Below are 18,667 nucleotides of genomic sequence, written 5' to 3'. Positions count from 1 at the left end.
CTAAGTCTAGGGAAAGATGTGTTGCTTCCAGTAATGCAATTTCTTCCAAAAACAAAAGCAACGTTGAGAGCTACAGTGCCAATTACATTAGGCATAGAGGTAAGAGAAATCACTTACCCTCAAAGATCTTAACACAAAGCATTTATTTAAAATTAAAGCTTGGAAAAACTTGGAAGTTTTCAGTGGAGAGCAGTTGAACAGAGGTGGTTCTGGTACTTACACCTTCCTAAGTTTCACAAAAGCAGTTGTTTATTTGTGTTCCACACATCATTCACTGCTTGGCAGAGACAGGATGGAGGCAGGAATCCCAAAACATCTAGAGTATTCTTGGTGCCTGCTAAGCCATGCTGAACACCTTCACCAGACCAGAAACAGAAACAGGTGAAGTAGCTTTAGAAGCAGCCAGTTACCTCAGGGGATAGGAAGGAAAGTTACAGACCTGCCTTTTCCCCAGCTGCAGTTTGTAGGGACGCAATTTACCTGCTTCACTTCTTTACTTCAGAAAGAACTGCAGTGAGTTAGGGTGGAAAGCAGTGGGAAGAGCGTGGCAGCTCTCAGTATGATCCTACAGCTGCTTTGGCATCAGTGGATTTAATACTCATGTTGTTTTTGCAGCAGGAACACTCTAAGGCACCTTCAGTGTGTACAAAGAGCACATGCTCAATGGAGGGTAAGAGCATCAATGAAGTTCCTGAGGTAAAGCACGTGGGTGTTATGTTATAAATGAAAGGACATTCTTTGAGTCACATCCCTTGATTAGCTTCCTGGTTCTGTGAACAAGCAGCTTAAGCTGGTGGTTAAACTGATGCCTGAAACTTTCCTCTGTGCCTTCAGGTGTCAGGCAGAAATGCCTGGGCAGAGTTAAGAACACGGCTTTTCACCAGTAACAGTGACCAGCTAGGATCCCAACCCTCACTGTGTCCTAAAAGCCTCTCATCCTCCTTGAGTAGCAGCTCCTTATTTCAGTTCAAATTCTCTTGAAATACATCTGGAGTGTGAAGAAAAACCCAATACTATGTGCAACATTGCTAAACTTCAGGTGCTGTGGAACCTGGAAAAAGAAAACCCCAATTTTGGTGGGATAGAGCTGGGTTATTTCTGCTTCAATGTTGGTGATATCAGTGTTAGAAATACATTCCAGGATTCTGCTTGGAGACTCCAACATATTGCCTGAGAACTCCTAAAATTTAAAAAGTTACATGGAAGATCTTCTAAAATCTGTAAACCTAGCCTCAAATTAAGGATAAATTATCTATTTACACTTGTTATTTAATTTAATTAATCTTTTGTTTATTTATTACATAACTGTTGTGTGAAATATTTTTCCTTATGCCCTTAGAAGGCAAGATAAAAACTGTCTTTTCAATATTCAACAAACTTCTGTAGGCACAGAATACTTTTCTAGTGACTGTTACACTTCATCTGTATCAACTTTACCTAGGGTAGCCCCTGTTTCAGGGATCATTATCTCAGGCTAAAGTGAGTGATTTAATCTTTCAGAGCTGGTAAGAGAGGCAGGTGCTCAGAGTTTAACCACACCACCATCTTTGTGTGACATGAAGAAGCCTGCAGATTGCAAGACACCAGAGTCATTTCCATGAACTCTCACCAAACAGAGGCATTTGTAGAATACACACTCATAGTAGTCCCATTAATTATTCTGATTTTTTGATCTTTGGTCCATCATGATTCCATTGCTGTCTCCAAATCATTGCTGCTACTGCTGGGCGTGGAGCTGGAAGCCGCAGAGTTGGCACTAGCCAGGATGAGCCTCTCTCTGTTTCCAAAAACTTCATTCACTGCAACACAAACAGGGCATTGCTTATATGTTATTCTCCCAGAGGAAAGAGGAGTACAGCAGGGACAGCCTGGTGAGCACCATGGAATGGAAATCCCAACCTGCTGTGGTTTTAAAGCTCTTCCCCTTACCCCAAGTACAGAGTTGAAGCTAAAGGTCAGAACAATTGCCTGCATATGATACTTCAATTACAAGTCCTGTTATTTTTCCTCCAGAGCATCTAGGCGTTTCCTCTGCATAATTACTGTACCTAAGTACTGTAAAATTGATGAGGTTTGAAGAGCACATCATTAAGTTTAAATAATTTATTTCTGGTTTTAGTCTCTGGCTCCCAAAAGGCTCTTAAAAGCCTTCTCCAAAAAAATCATGCTGTTTAGTTACACACAGCTACAAGTGATCAGTCCTTACTTTTCTTCCTATAAGTACTCAAAAATGTGATACCAAATCACATCAGGAACATGAGGGAAAAAAATAAAACATAGGTGTAATAAAAAATAAGGTATTACACTTCAGCTGCAAGAAAATAAATCTTGTCAAGCAGTTCTCCAGAACACATTTCTGCAGAAAATGTGACCACGCATGCAGTGGAGTATTTAAAAATACTAACCTATGGTTTTCTGTCAGAGTCACAATACAGTACTGAATACAAATGTCCTCTGCAAGCAAGAGGAGAACCACAACATCCAAAGAAATGAGAACACTACCTGCAGAGATCTTGCTTATATCCCAAACACGTAGCCCTTCCCGTTCTCCTCCAAAGGCAAAGACAAACGGGAAGTCAGGGCAGCAGGCTGCACAAAACAGAACTCCCTGGCAGGGTGGGAGAAGAAGAGAATTTTTATTTTAATCTTAAAATGAATTTGTCATCTGAAAATACTTTAACCAAGCAAGTTTTAACAGATGTAATTAAGTTTCTGAAACTTCGTTTGTAAAGACAAAATGAACATCAAGGGCTGTTAATTATAAACAGTCAAATCACATCTTTGTCTTGAATGTAGCAGATGCAAGCTGGAGCACCCATAGTTCTACTCAGAACATTGTATCTGGAATTTGGGTCTGAGGCTTTGAAGCAGTTTGCCAGTTCCATGTGGAATACTGCACTGTGATGAGAATGATTTACCCAGCACATATTACATATTTTTTTCCCTATGAGACCTTAGGTAAAACAAGATTCCAACTAGACAGAAAAAGAATAAGCAGACATAGCTTATATATAAAACTTAATAGAATCAAGAAATAAATATTACTATACCATTTTCATATCCCTGGAATGAACTAAACTTGGTCTATCTCCCAGGATATCCCAAATTTTCACGTATTTGTCAGCAGATGATGTCACGAGGCACCCTTTGATTTGACTGCTTAGTTGTAGCCCTGGAAGATGAAGAGTGCAGCAGTGTGAGAACAACAGGCAATCCCCATTTCACAGAGATGAGGATACATTTTGAAGTGAAGACATGAGAACAACCTTAATATTCTCCTCACACTAAATTCCATTCCAGAACAAAGGAACAGAACACGAATGAAAGCTCCATGCTGCCACTGGTCCCTGCAGTGAGAAGCAAGGGACCCATGCAGGCCTATTTGCCTCCCAATCCCCTCAGCAGAGATTTGTTTCACACAGCATGCACAACTTATTTGTTAAACAAGGAATCACTACCACCTCAGTGCTGCGGATTAAAGGCATCTTCCAGATGTGCCTTGCCCACTTGGGACAGACAGGACACACAAAAGGCAATTTACCTGAGACCTCTTCATTGTGAGCTTTCAGGGTGAACAGGGGCTTATCAGTGCGAGCATCCAGACAGTACACAAAGCCATCATCTGTGCTTGCCTAAAGAAAGCACAGCATTTAAAAAACCATCACTCATCCGGGAAAAAACTTCCAGTGAAATAACACCCACCCTCTGGTAAACCCCTCTGATCAGAGGCAGACACTTCCCCCCAGGACGTTACACTGCTCCCAGGCCTGCACCCCCAAAGTCAGGCTCCCCCCAGCTGGTGCCCGAGCTATTCTAGGAACCTCAATTACGCTGCACTGATGACACAAAGTCTTAATCCCACGCGAATTTCCTAAAGTGTATTTTGAAGAGAGCTGCCCCACTCAGTCTGGCCCTCACGCCAGGCAATGAAATGCAGAGCCTTCAGTCTCCTGACTGTCAATTCAAATCCTTTGGAGCCCTCAGTGGCTGAACAGTAATCCTGTGCAAAACTAAGTGTGAGTACACCAGGAGAGATCCACATCATAAATCCAACAGAGCTGAGCAGCCACTTCTGTTGGCTGTATACACAAAGCAAAAGAGAACTACACAGCCATTGAGATAATAAGTAAGATTTGTTTTTTGAAATTCTGTTGCAAAGTTTTATGATAAAAAACTCAACCAAGATATTTTCCCTTTATACTCGAGGTGCCTTCTCCCAGGTAATAAGCAATAGAACTACAGAAAATGGCCTCAAGTTGCACCGGGGGTGGTTTAGATTGGACATCAGCAAAAATATCTTTACTGCAAGGGTTGTCAAGCACTGGCACAGGCTGTCCAGGGAAGTGGTGGAATCCACACCCCTGGCGGTATTTAAAAGCCATGTCAATGAGGCACTTATGGACCTTTAGTGGTGGACTTGACAGTGCTGGGACCTTTAAACTTGATCTCAGAGCACTTTTCCACCCTGAAGGAGTGGATCACTCCGTACCAGCCAGGAGGACAGTGCCCTCTAGCGCTGACTTGAAACGCTGCTTTTAATATTCAGGATCTTAGTTCTAATTGGCTATTTCTCAGCTGCAATTGCTTCACTGCATGAAACACAGCAGCAACTGTGCAAAGGAAAATATATCACAGCCATAAAACACGGCAACAATATGACCAAGATTGTCACCCCTGGAGTGAAAAAGCACCGGAATCAATAGCTTTTCTACTGTCACAGTGAAGATACCAAGTAAGTAGCTGGTCTAGAGATACTTATTGAAAAAACTACCTAAAAACATCCTCCCCCAGACTGCATTTTTATAATAAGCAGCACAAACCATCCAAATGGCCATTGGCTCCATTCTGATTCAGAAACATTATTAACACTAAATACAGATTAAATGACATGGCAGCAACCAACCAGAACAGAAAACCACGTACTCACCAAGAAATGGCAAGGTGAAAAATGATTCCAAATTACTCTCTCAACCTGACCACTAAACCGCCACACTCGATGGCTGTCCTGGGGGTTTCTGCAGTCGTACAGCACTGCTGATCTAGGGGACAAAGGGACAGGAAATAAAATGAAAAAAAAAATTTAAAATCAGGGCAGAACACTTCATGGCATAGTTTGCTTTCCCACTGACATCTACAGAAGCTCCATGTAAATGATAATTTAAAAATTAAATGGAAACAACTTCACTACTTAGTCTTCTAATTCAGCAACAGATTAAAATCTTGCAGATACGCATGAGATTTTTCCATGTGCTTCAAAGTTTCATCTTGGTTACCAACAGCCACTCTATTGAAACTAAGCAGAGCTTGAATTTACTCAATACATAACATACTTATCACACAGCAGACCATAATTATGCAAATATATTACTTAATTATGAACAGTCTTCAGTAAAGTCAAGTAATGATGCACTAATTAGGAGATCATTTTGTTATACATATTGCATACATTTTCAAATATGCTTAACAAAAAATTAATTTCTAAAAACCCAACAATCTTAACAAATAGTTAGGGAAACACTACTCCACAAAGGAGAAAGAGTGGATGGCAGTTAGTGGGTCTTCTGGGATTCCTTACAGGCATGTGCTCAGCTGAGTGGCTGCAGAATCTGTCCCAGCTCAAAAAGCTCCTGGGTGCAAATGCAAGGGAGGAGTGGTCACATCACTCCAGCATCATCCCACCACTATCAACATCCTCAGTGTAACCCACCCCCACTCTATCGTATAATTAAAGAAGTGTGATGTAGGTGTCCCAGGCCTTTTACCAGGCATTTTACACACAACAGTTTCTTTAACAGTCTGATTTTCAGGCTATGAAGGCATCTCCCAATGCTCACTGAATTGCCTGTGGTCCTGCAAGGCTTTGCAGGAAAAATCCACAAGGGCAGTCTGTTAGTTCGTGGATAGCACAGTGGTTTAGAGGTGTCCATGGTACCAAAGGAGCAGCTAAAAAGGGATCAGCAGCTGGCCACTGCTTGGACTTAATGCTTCCTTTTATTAAAGGAAGTCAACAGGGAGGAAAAAGACACAAGCAGCATCCTCCTTCAGCAGATGCAGCAAGAACATAACAGAAGCCAGAGAACTCAAAGGCTTGGCTAAAGACTGGCAAATCTATACAATATTTCAACATAAGGACAAAGTCTTGAAAGCTGAATAAAAAGATCAATGTAAGAAAATCATGGTGATAGAATAAAATTTACCCCATTGAGATGGGAGAACAGAGAGGGAGTTTTTTGGCTGGCAGGACTTACAAGAACTGGCAGCTACAGAGTAGTCCAAGTGTGCAGACACAAACCATTTCCCAGCATCTCCAGGCTGCAATCACAGGAGACAGCCCATTACACTTTGGCTGTGCCTACAGAGGCTGGTGGGAAAGAACTGGGATTTTAAAGTCCCTCATGCCTCCACCCTGGCCTTACTGGCTGGGAAAACCTGGGCAAATGTTCCAAGGAATGAACAGTGACACATTCCCAGTGAAGACAATGCCACTAGGCCAAATTAGGAAATAAATTTGGTTTGGAGCAGGCAGACACCTGGCACAGAAAATGTCAGTCCAGATGGTTAAAGTATTTGCTACCCCTGAAAAAGAGGTAAGGAAAACTACATCCTGGCCATATGCAAACCTGGCTTCCTTGCTGGAAAAAAATAACAGCATTACTCAAATTGGCACAGTTATAGAAAAATGAAAGAAAACACAAGGCTTAATTGAAAAGGAATCCCCTCCCCAGATGCAACATGTGAAAACATTACCCTGACATACTTATCAAATGATCCAGAAATGAGAGTCTGAGTTTCAAACGGATGAAACTGCAATGTCTGGACCTAGATGATGGAAGATTTTATGTAACACACATATACAAGAACTTTCTTGGAACAAAGCACACCCATCCCAATCCCAAGCCAGCACAGTCCTCCCAGAAAACCCTCCTATTAAGTTGGTTCATCCTCAGATTGCTCAAAAACAGTGCAAGAGATGTGCATTACATCAAATACCCCTACCTAGTGAAAAAAAGATATTTTCCAATGTAATTTGATTGAACGGAATCCCACGCCCCCTTTCTGTGCTAGATATTACTTGAAAAAAAAAAAGCTGGAGGTAAAAGAATATCTGCTTCCAGTTGAGGGGGGAAAAGTAGATGTTAAAAAAATGAAAATCAGGGCTTTGTCAAGGGCAGTGACTTTGTTAGCAGCAAAATAAGGTTACAGCTATTAATAACTAGCTTTTACATTTTAATTACTATGAGATTAATTCATTTCTGAAGTACCCATCACTATGGTATTTTAGTATCATTTATTTCAAACCTTTTTACCTACAACAAACTGTAACTGACACTCATTGTTCCCTTAAGAGAGTTACAGTTTGACCTATGTTCAGGCATCTATTTTTGTAGCTTATACCAGCACTATTTTATTCCCCACCATTAGGGCCACTACACAAAAGGTATTTTAAAAACTGTTACAAATCTTTATTAGCTTTCTAAAAGTCAGGTTAAATAATATTTTTAAAAGCAAACACAGTGCTGTTTGCAAAAGCAACTATTTCCTAAATTTAAACAATTTTGCACAGATGTTAGAAAATTAGAGAATTATTGTTCTGAGGGTTCACTACCAAGCAGCTAATGAAAAGCTGCGGTCACATTTTTCTCTGTATTCTACAGTGGAAGAAACATAGCAATTATTTCATACCTTGTCTGTATGTAGTGTCAGGCTGGCTGCTGGCTTACCCACAGCCATGTCCCACAAAATCACTGTGTTGTCAGCAGAGGCACTTGCTAAAACATTCCTGATAATGGATTGAAAATCAGTTTTAGAACCGTTTATACAGATAAAAACAAATAATGGTCAAAACCCCAAAACACACAGAGAGCCCAGTTCTGAGAACAAGTACACTGTGGTCTATAGATTATTTTTCTCAAGCCTGAGGGATAACTCCCTGAAGGCAATTCTAAGTTACAAGTAAAGATTATAAATAGGCTATATTACATTACATTAGCAGAACACTTATAACAATGACAGTTCTGCTTCTATTTGCCCTGACATTACTTACAACACTATTTACTCAAAGATTTCTCGAACAGAACAAAGTAATAAGGGCTTTGAAGCGCATTCTTTCCTTTGACATTGAATAGTATTTTTAAACATTACCTATGCTACTTCATTCTGTTTGCATATGCATGCAGCAAGAGCCTGACAAACCAGTTCGTGAAATATTTTGCTCTCTAATAACTGTTTATGCACCTACTGAAGACATAACACTATACCATTTGTAGACTGCTGAAAGTAATCACTAAAATTTCAATTAAGTTTTCAACTTAAGTTTTACCACATTTCAACTTAAGTTTTACCAACTGTGTTACGAGCAATAAACACAGCTTCAAAATTTCATCAGAAAAAACAAATCCAAACATCCCCAAATGCCTGTCAAACACACATTACAATTCATATAACTGCTTCATTGCTCTTAAAATTAGATTTATTACCTCAACATGTTGTTTCTGATTGAAACTGCTCCCCCTCCCAGTTTTATATTAATCTATTGTTTCTGATGGAAAGAAACATTTGGTTCATCAAAGAAACATATCCATTCTGTTTCCCCAAGCAATGTTACAAGGAGGAGTTAAGAAAATGCATAGTGAAGGTTGTAAGAACATTTTACAATACCACCACTATGACCTACAGGCAGAAAGTTATTTGTAGAGAGCTGTCACAACATGCCTTGTTTTAAAGAAAGAAACAACAATGAAACATTTTATATATAAGCTGCTCCAAGGAGTTCCTTGTTTTGTCCATAAGCTGCCCACTTCAGGGCTGGTTTTATTTCCTGAAAGATCTACTGGTATCAATGAATTTGTAACTCAGCACATTAAAGAATTATGCATTTCAGATTTAACTACTGAAGCTATAATTTTTTTATCCTTGTCTATATTATCACCAGACCATTCCTAGGTACCCAAAAGTTCCTCTTTTGTAAGAGCGATGGACTGATCACTGCCACACTCTGTGCATATGTGTGTAATTTAAGAACAACAGACTGTAAATTAAGAGTGCAATTTATACCCATTTACTGAGGTGTGTGTGGGTGTTTTCTTCATCAGTATCTAGACAAGAAAGCAGTACAAGTGAAGGCTCACACCTGCTCATCAGAATATGCAGAGTTGACTGTGTACATCATCAAAGGCAAAGACATTTATGACAGCAGAAAAATAAAATTTAAAGAAGAAATCAGCCTGTGTCCGACTGAAGCAGTTTGAAGACCCCTGCTAAGGATTCTCTGACAGATGAACTGTTAACAACCACCTAAGTGATAAAAAACCAGCAGCATCTTTACTTCAGTCAGCACATTGTCCTTGACCTCTGCCCCAAGATGGGCCAGTTCTGTGTTGCTTCAATAGCAGCACTTCATTTCTAGTTCATTCAGGCAACAGGGAATTTTCTCTGACTAGAGGCCAGAGGCATTTCTATAACTGAGCTATTAGGGCTTTTACACTCTCTTTTCTGTTCACAGCTTTGGGGCAAAAGCCAGAAGAAAACAAAACAAAACAACAGAATAGCAAGGACTTTCTTCCATAGATCTACTTGTCTCTCTTGAAATGGAGGTTTGGGCCACTGGCAGAACAGCACAGCTCAGGACAGCCCTTCTGCTTCTCCAGTCTGAACAAGTCTTGCACCCACCTTTGCCCTGCCTTCATCTGGACAACCTGCAAATCAAAAGTGACCTGCAGCAATACACAGGTATTTCAAAAAAATTAAAAATCAAGAGCTCTAGCTAAAAGAAAAAAGCAGGAGTGTATTTTAAAGAATGCATTCATTTTAGCAGTGCTTTCAAGTTTTTGGATTTTGTGTGAAAACTGTATGCCTAATTAGGACCGCAATTTTCTAACATCCATTGTTATTCAAGGATCCTTTTACCTGCTTTGTTTATTCCATGAAAGATCAAGCACAGCATCAGTATGTCCTTCCACAGTCCCTTCTGAAGATAAACTCTGTGTACACACACATGACATAAACAGACTTTTGGAAATTACAGGTTCAGTGCAAATCAAGCATTACTCCATATCAGTATTAATTCCCTAAAGCCTTCACAAACTACTTCATACTAAATTACTCTCACTTGCTGCAACACAGCTTTTGAGAGAACTGTGTCTGCACCACCTGCACCCTGCCTCCCACCCCAGATCACAGACTGCTCCAGCTGCTGGGTTTACAGAACTGGTTACTCCCTTCAGGCTAGTAAAAGAAACCTCATTATTTCCAGCTAATGTGCAAGTTCTTCAGCTTCTTTCTAAGCACTCCTGGCAGTTCCCTCTCTCTCCTCCCAATTAACTGAGCTTTGGGTCCTTGAAACTGCCAGTTCCTGCAACTTCCAATTTTAAATAGTTAAGATTCAAAGTTTACTGGGACACCACCCCATTCCTGTTCTCCTCTTAATTCCAGGCTTTAGTTATTTAGAGAACAATTAGCATTTCAAACGTTGTAGGGGGGAAAAAAGAAGGCATTATCCCTGCTCTAAATTTCCTCCATCCAACCAGGTAAATCATTTTGCAACACTTACTTTCTTTCCTTTCTTTTTCTTCTTTTTCTGTTTGTTGCCTCCAAGAGAAAAGACAGGTTCCAAGGATTCTACTACATCAAGGTCCCAAATGTCAATGACTGGGGTCATGTTACCCACTGCAACATAATTTCCTACAAACAAGAAAACAAATGCAACCACATTTATTTAGTTATGAAACAGCAAATTTGACAATCCAGCTATTCTTAATTTCTTTAGTTAAGTAAAACTTATGTGCCACAATCTTCTATTTGAACATATTTGTTTGTAACTGGCACAGAGCAATTTAAAAATATCAGCTGACAGCAGATGTTGCCAGAAAAAATTCACTGGGTCTCCTTCCCCTTCAGTACAAGTAACTGTTCAAACAAGCTGTATAAAGTTGCATGTTTTGTTTGTTTTTGAAAGAAAAAAACAAACCAAAACTAAACCACATCCTCTGTACTATGAAAGAAAAAAAAATCTGTGAAACACAAGAAAAAGGGCTATTAAATACATAAATACAAAAAAATATATAATTTTTGCTGTGTTTTACATTTAATTAACTACATTGGACATAAAGAGATTGAACATAAGCAACCTTTCATCTGCAAACAGAAAATAAAGCAGGTTTTAGAGACTGCTCTGGTCTGCTGACAATAACTTCATTGTTTACAATAAAATCAGTATTTTAGTAAAATCATTTGTTCCAGCAGCATCACTAAGATGACTGTATCACCAAGCAAAAATACCTGATATTCACATCTTGGTTATCTCGAGTCAATATTATCTCAATATAACATTGATTTTATTTCTTTGTATTACAGAAAGAAATTATTTAGTGACAACATTACACTTACATGCTTTTCAAGCAAAAATTCTTAACTGGACACTGACAGTATCCTTTGTACTTTACCTGTTGATTCATCTGGGCTAGGATCAAAATTCAACCACTCCAGACTCAGAGGGTAAGCAGGCAAGATAATGTCATGATGCACATAAAATGACTCCTCTTCATGATTATAAACTGAAAAATAATTAAAGTTATGCAAGACATCAGCCAAGAGGGAAAGCAAACAACTATGAACAGGTCACTTCTACAAAAGGCAGTTGTGGCAAAAACTAAATTCTCAAGGAGATGCAGAAGGTAAATTCACAGAATCCTCAGTTTTACTGTAGAGACCAGACCCTCTACCAATGTTGTACCTCATGGAAGTACACAAAATAAACATTCTCCTGTGTACTTTAGATAAAGAAGTGACAAGTTCAATCAAGGTTTGATATTTTTACTTAGTTTGTAAGATCTCTTCATAATACATGCTCCATATCCAGCACTTTCTATATCAGGATACATTCATTTTATAGGATTAGCAATTAAAAAAAATTATTCCAAATGAGATTGAAAGGGAAATTAAGGTAAAAAGACAAACCAGAGGAAGGTAAGAAGACAGAAGGACAGAAGACCTTTAGCAGATGGTAACTGACATACAGGAAAAATTTTGGTAAAGCAGGCATATACTAAACACAAATTCTCTGCAGCCAGGTATTTTTTCCTTATAAAATAACTTACCAATTGGACAGCAGAGAATTAATTATTTTATTAACATCACACACAATCACAATGCCATTTTTAAGTGCATGTGACAGATGTTCAGATACTAACTGAAGTCTCCAGTTAACTAAGTTATCTTAGTAGTCAACTGAGACAAGGTTGCTCAATTTTAGAAACTGCAGAAGTCTTTTCTATTGTTTTTAAGTTTATATTTGGTATAAACTTGCAGTTAATAAAATTTGTAAACACCTCCAGACACAGAAAATGCCACAATCTGGTACCTAAAGAGATGCGTTCACACATTTTGGTCATGTTGGTGGCTTAAAATGAAATACTTTGCCTACAGAAACATGGACCACAGCACAAGCAGCCAGAAACATTCCCAAAAAGAACCACAGTAAGCAAAGAGGATAATTTCAGCACGTTCAGTAGTAATCATTTGCTGAAAAAGAAAAATCTTTTACACAGCACAATTAAACCTAGTTCTAGAACAAGCAGTATTCAAGCCCTACTAAGGCTTATCTCTTCTAAACCATGCTGATAAAGGTACTGGTGCTTCTAATCCTAGCAGTAGAAAGCCCCCTTAAAGAAGCAAGGAGAAAGAGAAAGAAAAAAACCCAAAACAAAACAACAAACCACTAGAGGATGCTTGCAGGATATGGAAAGTAAGACTGGAATGAAGAGCATATATTCAGAGAACAAAAATGCCATAGTATATTTTCTAACAGTTATAAGAAATTAAATAAGGAAAGGAATTGCTATACAGCCTGAAAGAGGCAAGCTATCCTTTAAATAACTCCACAGGAAATACTCTAGTCCTGAAAAGCAGCTAAAGCACTATGACATGGAAAAGGACAAAACACAAGGCAGAAGGGGAGAAAAATCCTTCCCCAAACCAACCCACTCCCTCTTCAACACAGCCACATGGCACATGCTAGGCAAGACATTCCCTGTGTTCAGTGTAAAGAACAAACCCTATTTTACTCACCATGGATCTCCAAACTACAGCAGTCTTTATCAACTCTGCCACAAAGCACAAGATTGTCACTGGGTTTAATCAAAAAGTCCTCCTGTTCATATTGCTCCTAAACAGCAAAAAGGAGAGGACAAGGGCCATTGAGCAAAGCATAAAAAAGCATGAAACTACACATTTTCAAAAGGTGGAATCGGTAATTCTGAACTATAACTGAAAATACTCAAAATCCAACACCCTAATGCCCACCTACCTAAAACCACATAATGGTGCTAAATGGAGAAAGCAAGAACCAGACCCAATCCTGGGGACAGTGAATAGTCATTAAATTAGATTGAAGGACTTTTATGTGAACCTAGGTGGATTTGTAGAGGTGTTTAATTATCAAATATGAAACCATATTTCAAGGTTATCCTGATGCAGCTGATTGCTGAAAAGAAATTACCACCAGGAGTCCACCAAGAAAGGTGATTTCCCTTGTGCTCCTGTACCTTGACCACTTGTATTATATAACAGCATTTTACCCAGTAACGATGCTGCAGCTGCTCCTCACATCCAGGAAATACTTCCACTGTCTACTTCCTGGAAAATATTTCCCAAGAAGTACTGCCTGCAGCACCACCAGCATTCAGCTGTACCAGAAGAGATGTAACCTCTCATCTGATTTCATTGTTACTGAGGAATGGAAGGAACTTGGGAATTTTTGTTGTGAAAAACTAAGAACTGTACGGAAGTCAATAATCTTACAGAGAGTACCATCCTTCCTATTTTCAACACCTACAAGACATTTTGGACTTCTCATTGCAAGCTTTTAATTATTTTTTTTTAATTCACTTCAAGCATACTTCAATATTTGAATTCTATCAAGTCCTGCAATTCTTTCAATTAAGGTTACACAATACTTAGTCTTCAACAGTTCCAGTAGTAAATATGAAATGACAACAGAAAATGCACATTGAAGAACTTTCAGAATCTGGGGGAAAAATTTAAGCATAGGAAGAAGAGCTTGAGAAAAAGATGATCATTTTCTGTATATCTACAAACCCAGCTTCTGCAACTTCTGCAAAGGTGTTTCCCATCTGACAGTGGAAACTAATACAGCCAGAACCAGCCAATAACACAGTATTTTTAGAGATATATAGATATATATATACAGAACATTGATATATTTATGTATCAGACACATTGCCTGAGTCCACCTCAGCCTGATTTCTTACACAAACTGGTGGAAGTTACAAGAGTCTTGCAATCTGTGAAATTTTCTAATTTTGGCCACTAGTGGCCCGAGATTTGTTATTTCTTCAGGTGTTTTCTGTGTCCTACTAGGCAGGTGCAAAAACCACTCCATGTACAGAAGTGCATGGTTTATGTAAGGAGTCAGTTCATCTTAACCTTCTATTTAAATGCAAAAGGTATTTAAGAAGGGAACTGCACAAAGCAACCTTAAAAGAAAAGAACACCATCCAATCAAAAATCTGGCACACCTTTGAAGAAGAACTGCAAACACTTACATGCCCCATGGCAGAGTGGAAAATTTAACTGATTCTGAAGTTTATGCTGTTTAAGACATTTAACATTCTTTAAGTACTCACAGTGGTTTTTAGAGTGATGTAAGGATCGTTTTCATTGCTCCCATATACTGCCAGAGTAGCCAAAGAGTCTCCAAGTTTTAAATCACCTGGATGGGAATTTCAGAACACTTGTACACATGTCTGTAACAGCCAAAGTTAGAAACTCCTGTACCAATACCTGCATGACCTATACAGGAAAATATCAGGAGTGGGCTAAATGAACTTCCAAGTTCCAAACATAAGCACCTCGGTAAGATAAACTGCTTAGTGCTTTCAGGGACTTCTGCTGCTCTGCTCCACCACTACAGGAGCCAGAACAACCTTTCCAACATGCTCTTGGTCCTAGTGTCAGCGAGGCGGACACTGAACTGTTTCCCTCACTAAATGACTTCCCAAGATGGGACAAACAATCATTAGAACTGTGAATTTCCAGCATCTGAAACTTAAGTTAGGGCAGCCTTAGGATATTACAGTCTTGAGTACAACAAGAGGTGGAAAGGTTCTTCCCTTACACTGCATATCTGACACACAGATTTTTCTTACCCGTGTATCCCTCTTCATCGTAATTGTCCAAATCGTATTCATCCAGTTCGTGATCAGACAGCTCCTCATTGTTTTGGGAAGACTTCCTGCTGCTGCCAGGCATGGGGGCACTCCTGTCACCTGCTGTCTGTCCTTCATCACTGCCACCAGCACCATCGCTGTGGGAAGACACAGCCCTGAGAAACTGTGGCAGACACTTGGAACACTTCCAGGGGGCTGCTGGAGAGATTTCAGCACACAATCCCAGCTGCTCACACGGCTTTCAAGTCTTTATGCCAATAATTTTGAAATCCATTCACTCCTTCTAGACCCTTTCCTAAAATACAAGGCACCTACAATTCTCAGGCTTTCAGAGAAAGTTTTTCCATGAAAGTTTTCGTGACACAACGTGGCATAAATTTTCCTCAACAGGGTAAACTGTGTGTCCAAGTCCCTTTCTCTTACACATTTTTTGTGGATACAATGCTCTTAAACCTCACTTCTGTGCATTCACATGTGTCCATGTCATTCCTTCCTTTCTTTTCCCCACTCAGAGGTATGGTCATGTGTGAGAATTCCCACATTTTTTTAAGCTTTTTAAGACTTCATTTCCTCATATTTCCCATACTTAAGCTAAGTAAAATTAACATAGAATTCATTATGTAGGGTCACACTGTGGATTTTTCTTATGGGGTAAACTATGCAACATCTAGAAAATTCAGAACTTTGTGGCATCAATTCTGTATGCAAGGAATTCAGGAGAAGGAAATGCACATTAAACACTGGCTGAGAAGATAACAGACACCCAAGGTGTCCCAATGGAGCATGCTCCAAAGAAAGAGAAATGAGGAATCCCTGCTCCACACACTGTATTTCTGTCTTTCTGCATGCAAAATTCCCAAGCAACAATGAGCCAAGGTGGTTCTCAGATACAGTTTCTAAATTAAATATCAGAAACCTAATTTTCCTGATTTGTTCAGTAAAATAAACACTTCACATTAACAGCATGAGACAAGTAACAAGGTAATTAAATAAAATAATTAAATCCGAGTTTGATTTGTGATCCTTGCACAGGGAAAAAAGTGAGGTGTTGCAACAATTTGTACAAAGTACAACAAATTATAAATAGATCAGCTGTTTCAGACAGTCTTCATACTTCCATCTTGAAGTTTTATAGAATTCATAAAAACCAGCACCTCAAATCTTTCCATGCTTTTGGTATGTGTTCAGCCACACACACCGTGGCACAACCACACACCCTACACAGCTGAGACACTCAGAAGCCTACATCTATGAAGAGATCTAACAGAAAATGGCCAGAAAATGGAATAAGACCTCAATCCCCCATATTTTCTAGACAAAAAAGACTTTTTTCTTGTCTTCTATTGTGTTTCCTAAATACATTTTTCTTAAAAGCAGAGCAACAAAACACAACCACATAACTAAGGGCTCTCAGTGCTGAGAAAAGTTGTGGTGTCTCCAGTTTCACTGTGAACCATAGATACACCCCTGAATGATGTTTTGCCTTTTTTACCAAAGCATGAACATCACGCCCACTCTGATCTCCACTGTGCCCCCCAGACCTGGACTGTCCCGTCCCACCCTCGGCATCTCTTCTCCCCAGTCAGTTCGGGACTCCCCTCTCGGTTTGCCACATGTCCAAAGCAGCCGCAGTCACAAACCCAGCGCCTTCATTCTCGCTGCCGGCGGGAACAGAGCTCCAGGGAGCGCCAGGCCCCGCAATGCCCGTCCAGCCCGACAGCCGCAGTGACAACTGAGGAACCACACGGGAACGCGGCCGCGTTGTCACGTCCGCGCCGGCAGCAGCATCTACTCCATCCGATGTTCCTCCGGCCGCCCTCCGGACAGCCTGGGCACGGTGTCTCCAGGAGGAACTCGCGCTGCTGCTGCCGCTCCCCGGGCCGGCCCCGCAGCTCCCGGGCTGCGCTTCCCCCGTGCCCGGGACGGCCCCTGCCCGGCTCCCTGGCGGCCGGGCCCGGCGGGCTGCGGCCGCGTCCCGACCACAGCCCGGAGCCGCGGCGAGTCCCTCCCGCTGCCCCGGCTCACCCCAGCCTGTCCTGCGCCTCCTCGATGAGACCCTTCAGCTCCTCCTCGCTGAGCTGCACCTGCGGGGCGGACACAGAGGGGTGAGGGCGGCGGCGAGGGCGGGCGGGGGTCCCTCAGCGCGATCCCCGCTCCGGCCCCACCTTGTCGGGCGTCTCCTTGGCCACGCCGCGCCGCACCCAGGCGGCGCAGGGCACGGGGCAGCTCATGGCGGCACCGCCACTGCACCGCCACACGTGCGAGCGGCCCGGCGCGCCGCAGTGACGTCACGGCAGGAGCGGGCCGCCCGCGACGGCGAGGACCAGGAGGGGGAGGAGACTGCCCTGTGATGTCATCCCTGCGCGCCGGGGCAGGGGCGTGGCCACGCGGGATGGGCAGGGCCCGAAGGGGCGGGGCAGGGCCCGAAGGGGCGGGGCAGGGCCCGAAGGGGCGGGGCAGGGCCCGAAGGGGCGGGGCAGGGCCCGAAGGGGCGGGGCAGGGCCCGAAGGGGCGGGGCAGGGCCCGAAGGGGCGGGGCAGGGCCCGAAGGGGCGGGGCAGGGCCCGAAGGGGCGGGGCAGGGCCCGAAGGGGCGGGGCAGGGCCCGAAGGGGCGGGGCAGGGCCCGAAGGGGCGGGGCAGGGCCCGAAGGGGCGGGGCAGGGCCCGAAGGGGCGGGGCGGGGCGGGCGCCGTCGCCTCACGGGGACACGCGCTCCGGCAGTGCCCCGCCGCCCGGATTTGTGCAGAGTCCCGGGATCAATGAAGTTGGAGTAGACCCTCTGAGGTCACCGAGTCCAACCTTCAAGTGCTCCGCGCCCCACACTGGGTCACGGTCTCCCCCACGCGGTGGGAGAGACCTGCCCTGCCACTGAAAAATCCCGGCAACACTCCAGCGAAATTAGAAGTTTAGAAAGGCCTTTTTTGGTTTTGGTCCCTTCATTTTATCCAAGGAAAAGACACCAGTGCAAAGAGTCAATGGCAACAGGGAGGTGCAGGGAGTTGTGAGGGTCTGGTGTCGCCACAAGAGCATCTGCTTTCTGCTCTCCTACACGAGCTAACTCATTAAATCAGAGGAAATGGATTAAATGCCAGCTGGAATGTACAGGAAGGTACTCTCTTACTAATATGCAGAAATCACTGCTGTTCCCGTCACTGGAATCTTAATTCAGTGCAAAGTACAGGGATGGGGAGCTAAGGAAAGGGAATGAGCTTTTCTCACCTCTAACAGAACTGCATCTTGGCAGATAAAATGGCCTCGTTATTCCATCCACAACATTACTGTGGCATTTTCGTTATTTTTTATCCTGATTCTTCTGTGGTTCTGGTGTGAGAGAGAAATAATATTACTACCTCTTCACTTACCCCTTCATTTCACCAAAATGCTGTGTGTTGTCTTAATGCAGACATAAACAAACCAAGGCAGAAGTCGGACCCTTCTAGCTTCTCCTTGTAGTAACCTGTGACATGGACATCCTAGTCCTAC

General features: G+C 42.0%; 1 protein-coding gene across 1 annotated transcript; it reads right to left on the bottom strand.

The window, feature by feature from the left end:
* Positions 1–126: 126 nt before the first annotated feature.
* On the bottom strand, positions 127–17,502 carry PWP1 (PWP1 homolog, endonuclein). Its single transcript, XM_063395764.1, has 15 exons — positions 17,351–17,502; positions 17,211–17,269; positions 15,165–15,322; positions 14,643–14,728; positions 13,066–13,162; positions 11,442–11,552; positions 10,550–10,680; positions 9,907–9,980; positions 7,684–7,780; positions 6,758–6,819; positions 4,928–5,039; positions 3,542–3,632; positions 3,051–3,172; positions 2,503–2,608; positions 127–1,799 (listed from the first exon to the last, which is right to left on the bottom strand). The coding sequence occupies exons 1-15, from the start codon at positions 17,414–17,416 to the stop codon at positions 1,684–1,686; spliced, it is 1,488 nt and encodes a 495-aa protein (XP_063251834.1). The 5' UTR covers positions 17,417–17,502; the 3' UTR covers positions 127–1,683.
* Between the last annotated feature and the right edge of the window lie 1,165 nt (positions 17,503–18,667).

This window comes from Prinia subflava, chromosome 4, assembly GCF_021018805.1.
Source record: "Prinia subflava isolate CZ2003 ecotype Zambia chromosome 4, Cam_Psub_1.2, whole genome shotgun sequence".
NCBI lineage: Eukaryota > Metazoa > Chordata > Aves > Passeriformes > Cisticolidae > Prinia > Prinia subflava.
The sequence above is the reverse complement of the archived record's forward strand: the minus strand, read 5'-3'. Positions and strand labels throughout refer to the sequence as shown.